The 19,893-nt window shown below is 38.0% G+C and overlaps 1 protein-coding gene across 1 annotated transcript in view; it reads left to right on the top strand.

Moving 5' to 3' along the window:
- Positions 1-19,893, top strand: part of MNAT1 (MNAT1 component of CDK activating kinase) — a gene marked incomplete in the record, with an annotated part of 90,621 nt that overhangs the window by 18,768 nt on the left and 51,960 nt on the right. The window contains 4 exon segments of the mRNA XM_072427756.1: positions 6,712-6,864; positions 8,095-8,168; positions 9,508-9,611; positions 11,447-11,587. Coding sequence (XP_072283857.1) covers positions 6,712-6,864; positions 8,095-8,168; positions 9,508-9,611; positions 11,447-11,587 — 472 coding nt within the window.

Raw genomic sequence — 19,893 nt, forward strand, 5'->3', positions numbered from 1 at the left:
AGTCAAGTACCAACACCAAAAACGATTTAGAGGAAATTGGCTTATTCCGGTACTTCCAGGTATGGGAAGCTTATAGCTCATTCCTTTTCTTCTATGTGACGGGTTGCTGTGCTGGTTATTGGCTGCTCAAACACTGCCCAGGCTGTTGCTGGGGGAAAGGCAAGAAAATCCTAGTCTGTGTAAGCTCAAAAGCATTAAAACAAAAGTTACTTAAACAGAAGTTACTTTATCTGCTCCCTGCAGCTGTAGGAAGTGGTGGAGCAGCAAAAAAAATAAAATAATTATGTTTAGGTGGTATAAAAGGTAGGTACATAAACCCTTGGCTTTGCCCTTTGTGTGCAACCAATTCACTTTACGTAGTTTTATAGAATGATCCAGCAACCAAAGTGTGTACTTTAAACAGCTAATCCACAGTTACCTATTTTTTGTATTAACCTGAAAATGTTTGGAGTCCAGTTGCTGTCCATTACTTAGCTTTACTATCATTGCTCTTTGGTATAGCAAATTGGGCAAGCCTGTAAACTGCTAGACCCACAATCCATGGAAATGTATGTGCCGTGTTTACATTGCTTTGGATAGGATGGTGTTTGTGATCTTGCCTGACACTTACTAGATGATGTCAGTTGCAGAGCATTAATACTGCATACACTGTGTGTTTACTGTAATGTGATCTCCCATTGTGTCATTGTCTTCCAAGCCATTAGGACAGGCAAGGGTGTCCAGTGTCTGCAGTTATGCTTTCTTTATCGCCATAAACAGCATATTGACTTTGGGTGTCTTGTCTGCTGACGTAAATCATCCCAGCTTGGTTTTGTATTTATAGATATCAAAAAAAATATTTAAGGATATTTCAATTTAAGCCTATATTTATTCAGCTTATAAAATATATTCCAAAGAAAGCTCTGTGTGTTGCTTAATAAATAATCTTCATGGATTCTTTGTCTTGTGCAATACAAGTTTCATGCTATCGCTGTCATTGTGCCCCTTATAGTGTTTGCATTTTGTTTTGTACATACATACACTGCTAGTTTACATTTAATAGTTTTGCTGAGGGTTTAAAAGCTGCTCATATCCAGGGATTCCAGTGAGGTTACCGTAATTCTCTTTTGGGCCCAATATTAGGTTTTTAATTTTGCATGGAAAAGTGGAAGGGTACTTCCAAAACTGTGCTTTGTTTAAATGCCCCCTACACCAATGTTTCTCAACAAGGGTTCCTTGAGCAATTAGCAGTTTGTGCCTCTCAGGTCAGTTTAGGGACATCAATCTTTTTTTTGGCTTTCTGTAAGGGTGACATTCTTCCCAATGGCCAGCAATGTGAGAAGCATTCTTCCCACTGATCATCACACTAATATACTGTGAGCTGCAGGAGTATTAATTATGGAAGTGGTTTCTTAAAGTCCCAAAGTTGTGTTTAGGGTTCCTCATGTTAAAAGTTTGGGATAGGCTTACCTTACTATACCCCTTTACCCTCATGCCCCTCCACATACTCATCTTTTGCTCATTTACCTACTACTACTCATTAGCTACTGGATTTCTGTAGTAATAAAGACCATGTGTGCTCTGGTGGGGCAGCATCAGGTCAGTCAGCAGATAAAAATAAAGGGGTGACCTTTTCCCTGTACCTGGGAGGACTGGATTTTTAATTTTGTTATTTTCGTGGCTGAATACATTGAGATCAAAGATAGACGAGTATGTGGTTTCGGGATGATGTGTTGAAGCAAATCTGTTGCTTTTCCAGGTGTGGGCAAATCCTGGGTTTGTTTGAAACTATTCATAAAGATGATGGAAGCTGCCATTGGTGTCATCAGTCTTAAAGTGGAACTAAACTAAAAACAAAAAAAACACACTTACCTTTAATCTGGCAGGTCCCTCAATGGTGCCGGTCCTTCCCTCGATTTGGTCCCAAATTGTCCTGGAATTCCTCCCCGTTTCGGCACAAAGGAAGCGCCAGGCGCCAAGATCTTCGGTCTTCACTTCCATCTTCTTCTTCAGTCTTCTTTCTTCATCACCTGTTCTCGCACTGCGCACGCGTGAGATCGGCATCTTTTTCCCCTAGTAGGAAAATGCCTCTTCTGCGTATGCCGGGGCATGCACAGAAATAGCAGCCAGAGCCTGCCGTGATGGGTGATGTAGGTATCCTGGAAGGCTCTGCGCTCCCAATAAGTCTTGATCGATTTTTATTTTTTTAAACATTTGAAGAGGAACTGAACTCAAAAAGAGCAAAAACAAAAAAAAAACACACTTACCTTCAATTCCCCAGTGCTGTCCATCGGTCCGGAGATCTCTTCCATCGGGTCCCACGTCCTCCCGGTATCCGTCTTCGGGCTGGCGCTCCGGTCGCCGCCATTTTCTCCCCCTCTTCCAGGTTCTTCTTATTACGTTACCCGACCCAGACGCGTGTGTCGTAGTTGGGAAAAAAATTTGCCTATTTCACTGTGCATGCATGCTTTTTTCTCCCTTTTGACGAAAGGTGGTCGGGCATGTGCAGAAGGAGCACTCATGAGCCTCCCGGGATGCATGATGTAGGTATCCCGGGAGGCTTTGCTCTCCTGTTCATTCAGAATTAGGGGGCGGTGCTGCATACTTTTTTTTGCACTTGAAAAAACAAACACACAGAAATTTTACTTAAGGGTTGTCTACCCTTTTATGTAAAGTTAAAATTCTGAGTTTAGATAAGCTTTAAGCTACATCTGTATTTCGGGTCAGTGATTTAAAAGGTAATAAAGGATCCGAACACCAGCCAGGCAAGGAGCAGTTTTTAGAACCAGCTCATAAATGCCAGTTTACATAGTCTCTTGGTTTAGATCTGTTTTAAGCTGACGTATTTCTGTTTGCCTATTTGCCTTTCTGTTCCCTATTGAAAGTAAATTAGGTTGATGTTTCTTTAGGAGCAATGACAAGCAGGTATGACTAGCCTGGATACACAAACTTTTCTGTTGACTTTGCTAATATTTAGGTTTTGGGGAGGTTGAGTCATACTTAGCTGGTATTAGGAATAGGGAAGCATTGATATCCTCTTTGGGTAATTGATTGAGGGTTTGGCCTTTATACTTCCAGGTGCACAGTGCTTTATGAATAATACTGTTTACTGTGTAACATCAACCCATTGTTAGATTACTGTTTATTAGGATGATGCATTTTAAGCACTGCAGGAACCATTGGGGATCACTGGGTACATCATCTGTGTTTTTTATCTGAAATCATCTGTTTTAATAATTGATATGAAAATATTTTTTAATTGGGCAACATTTACTGTTTAGGTTTATTATACTCGGGGATGATGAACTTCACAACATTATATTTGGATACTAATTGTATTTACCATCCAATAATATTACCATTTGGTCTTTGCATATAATGTAAGAAAAACAGATTTTTCCTCACTTCCTTTTTTTTTTCAATGTAAGCAAAAGAGCAAGAAATCCCAACTTTGGCACTGGAACAGATATTTTCCTTGGCAGGTGTTTCTTCACCCCCTGCTCTAGTGACAGCTATAACATTTTGGATTTCTCTTTTTTTTTTTTATCTTATTGTAGTTGTAAAGTAGTAGACTATATTCATTGTCAACTCGTACAGCGCTGGGTCATTTATCTGTGAAAACCATCAAGAAAGATCGTTTCCAGCAACAGAAATTTGAGGTGTGTACATAGCCTAACGATTGTGCTCCTCAAATTGTGAAATTCTGCAAGCAGATAACGGATAAATATCAGATTTTTTTTACCTGGACACAAGTTAGGTTTCTTATTCAGTAACTTTTTTTTATTACAAATAAACAGGATTTATATAGCGCCAACACATAGTGCTGTTCATTAAATAGGGGTAGCAAATGACAGACAGACAAACAATGACACAGGAGGAGGAGAGGATCCTGCCCAAAAGAGCTTACAATCTAAGAAAGTGCAATAAATCATGTATAGAATATAAGTGTATAGTGTTCTCCCCAGCCCCTTTTAGCTGGGTGCACCACCCAGCACTTTTCAGTAACCACCCAGCTATTTTTGGAATGGTTGAATTTCAGGCTTCTTGCCCATTGAGGAATCATGTGACGATAAAGTGTACAATAAATTTATAGCTTTCACCCCCACTACATCAATCTGAGTAAGCCGTTCAACATAAAATTTAGTTGAAAAGCCAGCTGCTAGTCAGATTATAATTGAGGCTTGATTCTTTCGTGCAAAAATCACAAAAACGCCTTTAAAAATAAACATGCAAAAACCTGTTTCTTGTTGATCTTATTGTGCAAATGCTGTGTTGGTTCACTTTGAAGTAGTGTGTATAATATTTCCTTTTATACAAGGGCTTTGTGTACAACTGATGGTTTTTGTTCATTTGTAAACTGAACTGCAAAGTAGAGTAAGACTGTCAGCTCACTGTTATTAATTTACTCTGTACATCTAATTGGGCGGCGTAAACCCTCTGTAAATGCAGAAAAACAACTTTTGCTGAACAAAGAAATATTCTTATATCCACTGGCTTCATATAGCTGCAGTTTAATCTGTTTTAGTTGTATTTTAGATACAACGATAATATAATTTTTTGCTCTTAATACCCCTTTGAGGGACAGCTAGACTATGGACTTTGCAAAGCATTGGGCAATATGTTGGCCCTCTAAAAATCCTAAATAATAATAATACAATTCTGGTAGGTCATGGCTGATAAGAGGAACTAGTGGGGTTCTGTTTATATCTTCCATCATTATACTTTGCTTCAGTTACTTCTCAAGAGTCCGCTGTCCCTAGCAGACAATGGATTGGAACTTTGGAGAAGAAATGCAAATACCAAAATTCATTGATAGATGGACATCAGTCTGCAGCAGTGAGCATTGCATGGCAGGTTGGCCCAGGTCATACCCACATGATGGAAAGGGCAGGCCAGGGGCAGTAAAGCTGGGGAGGAATAGGCTAATGGATGTCCTCAAACCAGGAGGTAATATGGTCTTTCTCTGACTTCCTGTGGTTTTTAATGCACATTGTAAAAATCTTACAGTGTGCAAGTAATCAGAATAAGGAAATTTTATTAGTGTGCAAGGAATCAGATCAAGGAATACAATGTACAAAGTACAATGATGCAAGACTGAACATAAAGCTGAATTTCATCTTTTAAATTGTTTGTACAGCCGGTTTTATTTCGTTTTGTATAACGTAGGTTTAAGTGTTAAAAAAAAACCTACTTTTTTGTGTTCCATTACCAGGATTCCTAATCTTTACTAAGACAGCTGACATTGGAATAGTTGTCCTGTTGTTTGTAGTTATCCCTAAATTTGGTGTTTACAGGTGACCTATGAATAGAAATGTCTTTAGACTTTTCCGCTGTGCAATACCTCAAGTAACAAGTTTAAATAACTCTGTTGTTAAAATGAAACTTCTCAAAGTTGTAAAAAAAATGAAAAAATTTCCTTTTCTTCTTGGGCTTTCTGATTCTGCTCCGTTATTGGGGTTTGCTGGGAAACGAAACCTCTGTTAGTGTTCCTCTACTGTGTCTTCTACTGTGCTTGGTGGCCACAGAAAGGTGACATGGAAAAACAACTGATCGTAGGGAAAAAAACATAGGACCAACATTCCAAACAGAGCAGATTTTGGGTGTAGATTTCTCTACAACAGATTAGACTTTCATGGTAAAGGGATTTACAGTCTTTTTTGAAGGCAAATCATTTGTTTTAATAACTTTATTAGAATATCAGAAGGAAAAAAAAAATCAAATATATACTAATATCATAAGAGTGGTATTGTCCAAAGGTGCAATTTATGGGATTTGCTCCTTATCTAGTTACGTAGTTAGGTTAAAAAAAAAACATCAAGTTCAACTCCTAGGGAAATAAACATATCCCGGATTTAAAAACCTATAAACATAGTTTATCCAGAGGAAGGCAAACAAAAACAAAAAAAAACCCTGGTACATTTTGCTCCAACGGGAAAAAAAATCCTTCCTGATCCCGTGAGGCAATCGCATGTTCCCCGGACCCCTTGACCAAATTTTATTAGTGGTTTTAAATTTTCAAAAAGTTGATGGTTCACTTTGAAAGAAATATGAAGCCTCTCATTGCTAAAGCAAGTATGCCAATAAGGACTTCTATTTTTTATTTTGACTCTTGGTCTGTCCAGCGAAATGTAAATGACAGCACTATGGCTAATTTCAGGTTTACATTATGTTAGGCTGACGTCCAGGTGAGCTGCTTCCTGAAATAAGTAGAACACAGAAGTGTTGTGGTTAAAAGTAAAGTAAAGGATTTGCCTATAGAACCTATTTGATCCTTGATCCTGTTTCTAACATGATAATAATTAGAGTTACTATCTGGTCAACATTGGGATTATGTGAGCTGCTATTTCTGACCTAGTTCTAATAAATCCAAATCGCCAAGTAGTGTTCTGATCCTCTGTTTTTATTACCTTGAGAATACCTGAACCCAGAATGAGGATGCAGCTAAAGTGTTCAGATAGAGAGCTCATCACTCTGCTCCAAACTTCCAACAGAATTCTTCTTGTTGGCACATGCGCACTGCCTCAAAGCTGATTGGCTTGTCTCCCAGTCTAAGCTCTTCTATGCCATGGCCTGGAAAAGGCTGATACCAACTGAGATTGAAGTATTTACACTGCTTACATTAAGAAATACAGTAAACAAATATTAGAGCTACATTAATTTAAGCTTTAAAGATGATACAATTTTTTGTTCGGTGTAATATGTTTCCCTTTTTTTTTTTTTTTGTTGTCCTAGATGTGAAAGTTGCGTTGAGTTGCTTTTTGTTCGAGGTTCTGGTACTTGCCAGGAATGCAACACTCCCCTCCGGAAAAGCAACTTTAGAATACAGCTCTTTGAAGACCCCACCATCGATAAAGAAGTGGAGATCCGCAAGAAGATCCTAAAAATGTGAGTGTTTCTTCTTGCTTTGTTACCTTTTGGGTGCATGTAGAATATGTTTAGGAAGTTAATTTATCTAATGTATGATCCTGTTTAGCAGAGCAGTATTACGTGCCTAGTTACTCTGCTAGTGCTAAATATAAGCTTTCAGTCATTACCTATATTTAGGGTGACACCAGTGGTGGACAGCAGGTGGACAGTTCTGGGAGTTGCAGTTACACAGGGTTCTTTCCATTGCTTCGGGAAAGTTGTCCGGTGGCACTGACTACCAAGGTCTAAGACTACGTACACAAGATTACTGTAGCTGGAAATAGTCTTTCATGATCATTTCCAGTGACAGATGAACAAATGAGCACTGTACACATGACACCTGCAATACTTTTCTCCATAGAAGTGAACAGCAGTCCTTCCCGATCGCTCATTTGTCAATACACTATGGAAGATTTATGTAGGCCTGGTGACAAGAACTACAGAACACGGGGGGGACAAGGAATTTGACACTCCTGGAAATGGTGGATTCTAAAGAGAACTTTACCTGAGCATATGATAAGAAAATCCATAGGCAGAGGTTACCTGAAACACCTGCAGTGAAAACAATGTGTTAAAATTATAACTAGAAGCTTAAATTATCTTAATGCCTTTACAACATATGATCTATTCTAATCCATTGCATAGGTTTGTTTTACATACAATCAGATATGACTTTTCACTTTCAAAGCAGCACTAAAGGGTAAAAGAAAGTATTGGTCTGCCCTGGGACACTTTTGTCAGATACTTGTGTGAATATGGCCCAAGAGAGAGTCTGTCTATAAAAGCTATTAGGTTTCAGGCCATGGAGGGGCCACATCCGTCTCCAAGTTCAGTCACTTTCACGGAGTGTTCTAAATTTACCTCTGCATGTATAAATCTGTCAGTGAGTGAAATGAACATAAATGTGTGAAAGATGAGCCGGGTTCATGTAACGTACTCTGCTGTAAATACTACTATTATACCTGTGTGTGAAAACCTAGGTCCTCTCAGGATTTTACAGTAATATGAGGTTGGAATGATCTAAAATGAGAAGTGCTGTAATGCATCCTGCAGTGTTTTCCCTTTCATCTGACAAATAGCTCTAGGTAGTAACACCTCACGTTGAGAAAATATAATAAAACAAATTTATATCGATCTGACGTCCATTAGCTAGCACGGATGTTGCTGAATTATTGAATTATGTTTAAATTTCTCTCTATTTCTTGGTAGATATAATAAGCGTGAAGAAGACTTTCCATCTCTGAGAGATTACAATGATTTTCTGGAAGAAATTGAAGAAATAGGTAGGTGTGTTCTGTAGATAGAAAAATACATTTTACTAGCTGTTATGAAGTGTCGCCAAATTCAGGTTGGGCCTTTTTGGGTGGATTGGACACATTACATTACATTGTAATGTAATGGAAAACATTTCTTTCTCCATAATTCCCTGAATTATGTGGTGAGTGAAGCTGGGCCAAATCATAACATTTAATGGTATAGCAAAGCTGTGTACCTACATATCACTCAGCGCTTTACAAAGTTCCTAGTCATGTCACTAGCTGTGACTCAAAGGGGCTCACAATCTAATGTCCCTACCATAGTCATATGTCATTAACGCAGTCTAAGGCCAATGTGGGGGAACCTAATTAACCTAACCACATGTTTTTTTGGAAGGTGGGAGGAAACCAACACAAACACAGGGAGAGCATGCAAACTCCATGCAGATAGAGCCTTGGCCGAGATTCAAACCTGGGACCTATCTATTCAGCAACATAGCTGGGGCTATGTCTGGTACTGCTGTATTCATAGTCTTGGTCCCAGACCGAGCTGTGATGTCTGGCATGGGTGGCTGTATCACCAAATTTGTTTGGATATCATATTTTGGAATATCCAGTAGTTCTGCATAAAATAACCTTTCAAAATGCCTCTATAACTTTTTCAAAGGTTGTGAAAAAGGCTGTAGTGAAAATCTTACTTGCCAGTCCCCTATTCCCACACCTGAGGAGTGGCCTAATTTTATATCCTAGTAGGTAGCAGGTGGAATCATGTAATTGAAAATGAGATGTTTATTGACATGTATAAAGGGAATATTAGTATATGTAACTCCTAATAATTATTAAAAATAAATTATAGTAGTGTACTTATATAATTGTCCACTGGGGGACGTACCTCCAGGACTATTGCTGGAGTTAACAGTGCCTTCGTTCCCTGCCGGTTGAAAAATCTGTAGCATTCTACTTTTCCAACAGGAAGAAGTACCAGAAATCCAACACACCTGGCTGTGTTGGGTGGTGAAGATTTTTCAGCTTCCATGGTATTTCAGGAGAGCAATCAATGGTGGGATAGTGAGGTGTTCATCTATTTACAGCTTGATAGCCTAGCCTATTTTTAATTGTGTATAATCACTTTATTTGCTTAAACTTGCATAGTTGCTAGTGGGCCAGCTAAGCACTAAATTTAGGGATCGTTTGCCACCTTAACCAGATTGACTTAATAGGGCAGTGCAGTTACTCACTATCTGCTTCATATAAATCATTGCTAGTTATTATGACTGCAGAAAATGCCATGCGTCACACCTGGTTTGCTTTAAATTCTCGTTTCACAATTACACATTTTTTTTTTTGTTCCCTCTTACTTTGCAAGTGTTCAACATGACCAACAATGTCGATCTTGAAAACACGAAAAAGAAAATTGATATGTACCAAAAGCTGAACAAAGACACCATTGCAAGAAACAAAATAAAACTGGTAGGTATGGTAGCATCTGCTAAGATTTTACTCTTTGACTTTTGTCGTAAGCTGTTATAAGTGTTGGTCACTATAAACTCACTAGCAAGGCTGAAACATTGAATTGCTAATGATAGCATAGCTGGAAATGGCAATGTTATGATCCTGGAACTTTTCATACAGGATCAAAGGATCAGCCAGCTGTTTCCCTTTCTCTTTTATTTTGTTCCATGGTTTTAAGTACTGTGAATGGCTTAAATATTATCTGATGATCTATAATAAAGTTCCAGTGTCCATAGTAATTTTGCCTTTTTTAACTGTGATTCTTCTGTGTGAATTTGGGCACTGCTCCATTTTTTGTTAAAGCAGAACTAAACACTAGAAATACAAAGTTTTGACCAAGCAGGTTCTTTATTGCAAAAGGGACAGAAAATGTCTCTTCTGCAATAAGATAACCTTACTTGCTTAGTCGCAGTTTTTTTAAATATGCTCATCTGTCCCTGTTCTGATGCAGGTGCCGTCATTTTGTAATTCCCACATAGACTCGCAAAAGTTCTGTCCTGGCAGTCCCAGTATTCCAGCAACATATGCAGAGCTGGGCATGCTAAGCTGAGCATTTTTTTTACCCATAGTAAGACTATGATCAGGCACGTAAATATGTTTTGTTGCAGAAGGGACATCACCTTTTCTGGAATAAAGGACCTGCCTGAGTAGAGCACACATTTTCAAAGCAGATCTTTAGTTTTGCTATAATGTCGGTTACTATATGCACCAAGTATACTTAAATCACATTTATAATTGGTAAGTTATGATCGGTGGTTGTATGTAGTAAAGAAACTCTCTCCTCTGGTCAAGACAATGGTTTCCTGGGGTTAAGGATGTCCGAACACCTGTGTCATCTTTTTGTGTGGACTACTCCTTAAAGTAGATCTAAACGCAGTCACTAAGATCTCATATACTTCCATTAAATTGACCACAGTCACCTTATTGTCACTTAAATCTCTAATGGAGAATTATAATGGTTGCTCTTGCTCTCTGCAACGGCATGGTCCACTGTCACTTTCAGAGGGAGGACCTTGAAAATAGAGATGTTTAGCTGACCGTGCAGCAAGTGTATGTAGACAAGAAGTGGCTAAAGGGGTCAACAACACTGAGGGAAATGAAAAGATGAAAGCAATTTAATAACCATATTTTATAAAATACATTTCTGTTATTTATGACACACAATGCTTTCGCAAATTCAAACCCATCCAGTTAGGTTATCAATCTTGACCAGTGTTGAACCCAGAAATTTTTTTAAGCCGGTTCAAAAGAAATTGTAGGTGGGTGGCAGTCCCTGTATTGTGACCAAATTCTTTAAGTAAGCACCCAAAAACAGCCGGGTGGTTACTGAGGGTGGTGTGCCCAGCTAAAAGGGGCTGTGGAGAACACTACTTGCTACTTAAATTGCTGACTGCATGTAAAATGCTTTCATATTTTGTTTGTATATGTTCAGTCTTTGCCAGTCAAGTAGTTCCATGCTTCAGCTATGAGAAAACTGGTGATACTATTTGTTGGTGAGCAGGATGTCCAATGGATGATAATGAAATGATCAGAAAATTAAAATTTACCACACAACTACATGAACAAGAGTCATAAAGTGCTTTGGTTTGTTAAGCTGCGTGCAGTCTTTTTTCCTATCGATTTATAAGGTTTTTAGACAAACTTGTTACTGTATCTTATAATATTTATAGCATCTAGCTATTTTGCATCCAAATAATGTTTTGTAAAGTATTTCTTGCGTGAATATTTTGATCTAATGTATTTGTAGTGATCTTTGATAATATTGGTTAACCTGTCTGTATATCTTGACATAGACAAGGGAGCAGGAAGAGCTAGAAGAAGCCCTGGAAGTTGAAAGGCATGAGAATGAACAGAGAAGGATTCTTATACAGAAGGAAGAAGAACTTCAGCAAAAGATAAAAAGAAAGAATAAGCAGGAATTATTGGATCAGTTGGTAAATATATCTATGTGCTTTTTTTTATATAAATATCAAGTGACCTTTTAAGCTAATTGTCAGCTGCGTGATTACCTTCTTTACGGTTGCTCATTTGTACCTGTTATACTCCCAGGAACAGTGAGGACATTCTGACTTGCATTTATACATTTTTACTAAAATGCTCTGGTAATCTCTTGTGATTGAATTGTGGTTCCCATGTCACAGGGGATCATGCGATCATCTGCTGTCTTTCAGAACACTTTCATCTACTTGCAAATGCGGTTGGAAAGTGTTTGTATTCAAGTAAATAAAAGAGTTTCAGCTGCAGACTGTTCTGAGATACCTTATGGACATTCTAAAAAACTGCAAAGCCTTAAACACCAGCAAAAAAAAAAATATTTTTAACACTCCCATTCCTTTCAGTGATTATTCAAGATGGTTAAGTACTAGTCCAAAGAAGTTAACCACAGGGGTAATGCTTGGTTAGTGTGAACATAGATGAAGGGACTAAGTTGTTTAAGCTATGCCAAATATAGAATGCGAAGAGAAAAATAAGGATTTTTATTATTGCCTTTGATTTCCCTGCAGCTGTGTCTGTGTGTAAATGAGACTTCTAAGAAGCACCACTTTGCTTGCTCAGGTCTGAGCTATCTTCCTTGGTGATTTATTGGCTGGTGGGGTAATGTGCAAAACACAGCAAGAGGTGTGCAAAGATCCTCCAGTGAATAAAGCCAAAGCAGGGAGATCTTTGCAATAAAGGTCCCAAGGTTCATCTTGCCCTCCAGCATATAGTATAATAGTGATCACACCTGATCTCATTTTAAAGCAGAACTAAGCCCTAAGGATACTGAAATATGTATAGTTGTGAGTATCACCAATTTTTCCCTTATTCCCTTCTGCATTGCAATATGCAGGCTAGGGTAACATAACTCCTGCGCAGGCACATGGGAGTTTATTCAGTCCTGCCAACCACAAGGGAAGATGGGGCTGCCAGGTATCTGCTGTTTTGATAGCTTATTGGTGATCGGACAGGTGAGAAACATTACATCCTCTGTCCCTTTCTGCAATAAAGACCTGCGTAAAATCTCATGAGGCTAGCAGTTAGAACAATTCATCAAGTGAGTTCATTCTTCAAATATAAAGGGATTATCTAAAAGTAAGTGCACCCAACGTTCACTAACTTGTCCAATTGCATTATTCAGCACAACAAAGCAGCAACAAACACGATAATGTTAGAATCACAATTCAATGAAACCATGCAAATAAATGGTTATGTAGACTTTAAGGGACAAAGATCTTTAAATGATTTTCCTGTGTGATCCCCTCCAAGCATATTCCCTAAATTTCAGATTCAAATACATGTACTTATTCAAATGTGTTTGTTCTATGTCTGCCTATTGATTGATTTAATCCTTAAGAGATTGGCCAGACAAAAGAAGAACACTTCAGTAACAAATGGGCCCTGCATAGTCTTTTTTTCACCTTTGTAAACACAGTTTTGGAGTATTGTTTTGCCCACCAGGATAATCTGGGGATGGAGAGATTTGTTTGTGACTCTCTAAGCTGGGTACACACATGGAATAATTGTTGTTGGAACAGATCTTTTGCGATTCTTTCCAACGACAAAAGACTGAATAATGCATAAACGAGCGCTGTACATACAGCACTGTTCTGCTCTATGGAGAGGGGGGTGGGGGGACGACAGAGCGGCACACAGATGCACTCTCTCCCCTTAACTTCCATTATGACCATCATCATACATGGATGATGGAACGTCAGACAACGAGGGCTCTGCACATGCCAGATTCTCACCTGTTATCATCCATTAGGTGATTATCAGACGGGAATCATCTGATGTGTTTACGTAGCCTTAAGGTGCGTACACACTTCCAATTTTTATCGTTCCAATCGAACGACGAACGATCGATTGGGCAAAAAATCGTTCGTAAAAAAGTAACCAACGACGCCGACGAACGAGGAAACTCGTTGGAAACGAACGACCGGACCGGCGGATCGGATTGGACGACGATCGTTGAACATCGTTCGTGTGTACGGTCGTTCGTTGATCGTCCATGGTCTGAGCATGCGTAATGAACGAACGTTCGTTCACTTTCCTGTCGTGCACATAGTTCCTCTATCGCTCAAACGATCGTATCTATTGTGTGTACAATATCTACGAACGATCGTGTCGTTATCTCTATGTGCAGGATCGGTGCTATACGATCGTTCGTATATATCGTGCAGGAACGTTCGTCGTTCGTTTTCCGACGATAATAATTGGAAGTGTGTACGTAGCTTTAGACATACACACATGCTTTTATGACCTGGACAAGTATATTCATGCTTGGATTTGCCAAAGCCAAATTTGTACTGGTATTTGGTCTAGTTTGTTTCTAAAGCTACTTCTAATTTATGGCTGGATTTAAATATAAAATTTTAGATAGGATATAAACCACAATTAAAATGATCAAATATATGGTCACACTGATTAGTATAATAACATACTAAAGGAAAAGAAATAAAGTTTGTGTTTGAAAGTTGATCAATTAACTGCATAATAAAAATTGAAGGAATGCTTAGTTGGGCCAGATCAGAGGAAAGTAAATTACATATTTTGTGTTTTGTTGTTTGTGTACAATTTAGACATTTAGGGAAAATACTTCTTTTGTATTTACCATCATTTCAGTCAATAGCCAGGCAAGCCATGGTCACTCAATAACACCGTGCTACTGCTACTAAATCAGACATACACTTAATAAAAATGTGCCCATCAGTTAGGTCACTGTTAGGACTAGTATAAATGATTTTCAATTCTAATCTGATCATTGATCTTTAAACTGATGCCCAGAAATCTGAAGTTGCATACTTATTCTAAGAAACTTATTTTTCGGCCCTTAGGCTGCGTACACACGATCAATTATCGTTGCTGGAAACTATATTTCCTGATCTTTTTCAGTGACAAAAGAGTGACAGATGAAAGGAGTGCTGTACACACATCTCCTTTCTGTTCTATGGAGAGGTAAGGGGTAAGACGAGTGTGCAGTACCCCGTTGTGCTCTTCTCTGTTCACTAGTATTGTGGTTGTTCATTGTTAGTCGCTCGTGGATCTGTCAGGATGGATCCATGAGTGACGTTTGGTAACCTCTCCACACGTCAGATTCTTGCCCGAGACAAGCCTCACCATTTGTATAGGGCAAGAATCACCTGCCCTGTCTACATAGCCTATGTGTTGGTAAATATCATTTGAAAGCACACAAATCACAATGTGTAAAGAACAATTCAGCAAATCCAGTTGAAGGTTCCTATATGTTACATCATTTTCTGTATGATCCAGTAGTTCACCCCACCCTCAATCATCAGAAGGACAGAATATCTTACATGTGTGTGCCATTTTTGGACATTACAACATTGTGGTAATCTAACTCCATTGTCCTTCAAAACGAGATAAAAAAATTCTCTTCCAGCCCATGTTACGATACTATTTTATAGGAAATACACTACAGCTTTTCTCATGAGTGTAAAATACACCCTACAAAGATAGCTAGTTCAGTATGTGTTTTTATTTAGGGAATTTGGTATTATTTGTCAGCATGGTGGCATTTAGTTGTGTCACTATTTGTTACATTGGTCCTGATTTAATAAAGCTCTCCAAAACTGGAGAAGACAGACTATCATGACAGAACATGGGTGATCCCAAAAATCTGAATTAAATTTCCTAAAATAATTTGCTATTGCCAAATGTTTTATATTCCTGGATTAGATCTATTCCTTGTTTGCTGATTCACTTATTATCGTCCATTGTTTCCAATCCTGGGGAACTTTAATAAATCAGGCCGTTGTCTATTGGCCTTGTAAATAGGCCACACATAGTATATAAGTGCCACTATTTTACCTTGTTCTTTTTAGTATGCTACACGTGAATAAGTAATAAGTATATTGGAGAATGTGGAACCTTTCATTTTTCTATATACAACCAATGTGTAAGGGGGTTAAATGTGAGCGTAAATAATGTGACATGCCTGGTAATCTAGTGTATTTTGTCCTTTTCCCCTATCCAGTGTATTACTGCAACAGTTCAATATTAGTTTATTTGTGAGCTGCAGCCCAAGCACATTCTGTTTAAAGAAATGTAATTATTTGTAGTGCGACCTATATTTAGAAGAGTAAATGAGTGGAAATCGGGGAATGCGCTGCCTAGGCTGGTGCTGTTCAATCAAGGCATTCTTCATGCTTTTAATTGATTTAAGGTGCATTAGCTGCCGAGAAGCCAAGTCATTTATTTACACAATTAAAAATAGTTCTTTCATGGTTACGCCTCCTTGCGGTTCTATCCATTTCACAATTACCCGTTCCACTGGGCTCCACTGTAGCAGATAAAAAGCTGTAGTGAGTTATTGAGTTTGGACAATGAGGATTTTGTGACATTATCTCCCTCCTGGCCTCCTTTCCTTGGTGGCCCTGAAACTGAAACCATCACTGCCAATAAAAAGGGATTCTCTTGACTGATTTTTTTTTCTGCTGCTGCTTTCCAGACTGCTAACAGAATACTTGCTTTATTCTTGTATTTAGTAAATTAAATGCATTGAAATCCATCAGTTAGATGTTTAAAGAGAAAAAAAGCCCAGTCAGTGTTCCTTATTTTGCTCTAAATGTTCTCCAGAATGTAAACAATATATTCTATAGATAAAACTTAGCTTTCTTTTTTTTTATAAGATATAAAGAATCCATAGTGCAATTAAAGCTGAGCAAGTAGATAATATGGGTCAATTTGTGTTTATTGAAAATGATTAAAAATAAGGTACAATACAATGCAGGCACATTACAGCAGAAGGTAAATATACAATGTAAAAGCAGAAGCAAATAATAAGGAATATAATATTGTAATACAGTAGCTTGAGTAGTTTCTACAAATATATAAAACAGGAAAAGGAGAAGATACAAACAGCACCAAATCAGAGCCTGAATTTTTGCTGATGAAATTGGGTAACGGGAGAGGGTTGAGTCTGGAGGGCGGGTATGAAGAGCAGGATAAGGACACCAAAACCATGCAGGGATGTTGAACTTGGGGTGGTCCAGGTCAGGAAAGAAGGAAATTCGGTCGTCTTTTCAATGTGGCAGAGGTGTCATAGCGCTTCCAGTATGCCCAGCGGGCGGTAAATTTATCGTTATCAATAGCTCTGATTTCGTCCATCCTCATGTCCTTAACTTTGGCGACCCAAAGGGCTGTGAAGGGGGTGTTGCTTATTGCCAATAGAGGGGCTGCTGCTAAGAGGTGACAGTGTAGGATTTTCATATGGGAGTCTGGAAACAACCCTTTCTCAGGGGTCGTGGTGAGGGGTGTACCGTTCAAATCAGAACGTATTGGGAACATGTCTTGCCAGAACAGTTGCAGAACTCGACAAGTAGGCAGATAATTTATTATATTTCATAGGAACCTCCTATAAAACCCTATACAGCAGTATTCAAACTGGGAAAGACAGGGACAGCTCTAGTAGCCAGTTGAATGATGGTGTAGGGTTAAACCTCATTGGTATAATGTTGCCCTCCTCAATGTGCAAGCTGATAGCTTGTTTTAACTTAAAGTGGTATTAGAGGATCTACCTATACAGTCAGGCATGGATGACTGGATCACAAAACTGGCTAAACAGATTTAAAAAGCCTTTGTTAAATAAATCATTTCAGATATAGGTATTACAGCTCTGTGTATAACCGCTTGCCAGAAGTTTAGCTTTACAGAAACACTTCTGTGAGGATATAAATACATTAGTAAATGTAGCCAGTGTTAAGATATATGAACTTTTTGTTATGAGCTTCAGTATAAAGGTGGATTAAAATTGCTTCTTAGTCAGTGTGTATAGATTTGCCACAATGCCCACGTGGGTGCGACAAATTCCTGGCCCAATGTAGTGATAGGGGAGCCTTAAGCAATAGGCCTGTTATGTTTTATAAATGTTATTACAGAAAATAGAATGTGTTTCCATAGTGTGCAATTCTAAAATCCCTGCTACAAAAACATTTCTTAAAGTGCAAATCCATGCGACTCTAGAAAGTGAGGATGGACCGAATGCTTAGAGGTGCTTAGAGATATGAGTGAGTTATGTTCTGCTTGTGGAATGTTCCTTTTTTTAAAGCAAACCTGTCATTGCAATGAATTTACCTGCTAACAGGACTGATCACCAAGAACCCCGAGGTTTCTGCATAAATCTTTAAGCTCTTATACTTCCCTTCCTTTCATCCAGTCCAGTGAGTGAGGGGCACATCCTGACCGAGAATCGAACCTGGGACCTAGCGCTGCAAAGGCCAAAGTGCTAACCATTGAGCCACCATGCTGCCTGTAATATAGACTTTTATTGTAGAAAATGGAAACATAACAATTTGGAGTTTTACAGAAGTAGCTCAGAGGAATTGGTCATTTATCATCTAATTACCATAAACTGAAAATCATACATGTGCACAAGAATAGATTTTTGTGTCTACAATGTATTCATTTTGCTTTTGGAGACACAGGTGGAAAAGCTGCAGTCTCTTTTACTTAGCTGCTTAGCTATTCCCACTCATAGATCTCTACAATATAGATGAAACAAATATTAATTATTCTGTAGTCTATAGCTTTATAGGCATGTCAAGTGATTGTTACCCAAGATTATTGGTTGTGCTTGTCTCAGGTGAAAATCTGAAATATGTACAGTTGGAGTTACAGTGGCGAATTACCAAAATGACCAGTCAGGATTGACCACTGTGCATTCCCATAAAGTAGAGCGCAGCAGAATTCTATATCTTTATTCCTTCTCAATAAAACGGAACAATGTTGTGTGTACACCATTGGTTTGTTCATCTAGCACTGGAAACAATTATCTGAAGTCATTACAGGATTTATAAGAACTAGAAGAGCACTCAAAGATAACATAGAGGTATGATTGGGCTAATTTTTGACATCAGCAAGTATTTGCAACTTTTTAGCAGTTATTAATATTATTAATAAACAGGATTTATATAGTGCCAGTCTAGGAGAAGCAATAACAAAATTCTCTCAGTGGTATACTTAACAAACCAAAACTCACTTTATTATGGATAATGGAGCAACTTTTTTCAGGTGGGCTAACCCTTAACTGAATTTTTTTTTAACGTACAAACATAAAACAACCTTTGCAGAGTTTTTTAAACTTCTTGAATAAAAAAAAGGGGAAAACGCTGTCTTTGTTGTTCCTAAAAATGTCCTCTGTTATAATTAAAGTTTTGTTTGGTTAAGCAACATTTCTGACCTTGATATTAGCAAATTGTTATCATTCGGTGAGAGTTGAAATCCAATTTTAATTGTTGGAGATAGAATTACTGGACAAATAGTTAAATCCTTCTCTTCATTTTGGAAGACTTATCAGCACTTAACACCCTTGACTTTAATAAATGTATTGATCTGTGCATGCTCTGGAGATACTTTTTTTTAATACTGCTCATACAATCCACACAGATTTGGAATATTGTCCAGTTTTAATAAAATATAAAACTTTTAAATAATGTATGTATATAAGTAATATAAGTGAAAAGATAATTTGTACATAGGAAAGAACATTTTTGTATGATGAAGTGGAGATTTGTTTTTCCTTTTAAGCATTTGTGTTCTAAGGATATTTATTTTTGATTAAGTCGAAGGAACTTAGCTGGTAAAAGCTCCTAAATATTAGTGGGCAGTTCTTACATTTAAAATGTAGCTATTCTGTGATTGCTTTTTTGATATTTCCCACAATTAAAAAACATACTGGTAAGATAAAGTGAGCCTAGCTGTACCTTTCAAGCGTGCATTGCATACATTTCTCACATGTCTTTAATATATTACAAATATATATATATATAATATATTACAAAGGAATATTTTTTAATAAAATCTGAACATGTATATAACTTTATGAGAATACAGGTAGTCCCCGGGTTAAGGACATCCAACATTCGGACAATTCCTAGATGTTTCTCTGCTCACTTGTGTGCAGGACAGAGGCTTGGAGGGGGGCGATTTGCATGACTTGTAGAAAGAAATCTTTTGCTAAACACAGCTGAGACACAAACTCTTTATTAACCACAGATAACCAGGTAATCAGGGTGTTTGTACTCTGGTGGGACTCAATAAATCTCAGGTAGGGATTTACAGAAAAATAAATTATTTTACAGGTAAAACAGCTCACCTATATTCAATTCAGCCATGTGTATGTAAGCCTGGATTTTGTGATTTAGCTGTAGTACTATGGTGCATTCAATGTGACTATTTTATGAGCTATTGTCTTTTTATATAGAAGAATAGCAACTGCATTTAAATGTTTTGATATGGTGAT

Source organism: Pyxicephalus adspersus, chromosome 12 (genome assembly GCF_032062135.1).
Source record: "Pyxicephalus adspersus chromosome 12, UCB_Pads_2.0, whole genome shotgun sequence".
Lineage (NCBI taxonomy): Eukaryota > Metazoa > Chordata > Amphibia > Anura > Pyxicephalidae > Pyxicephalus > Pyxicephalus adspersus.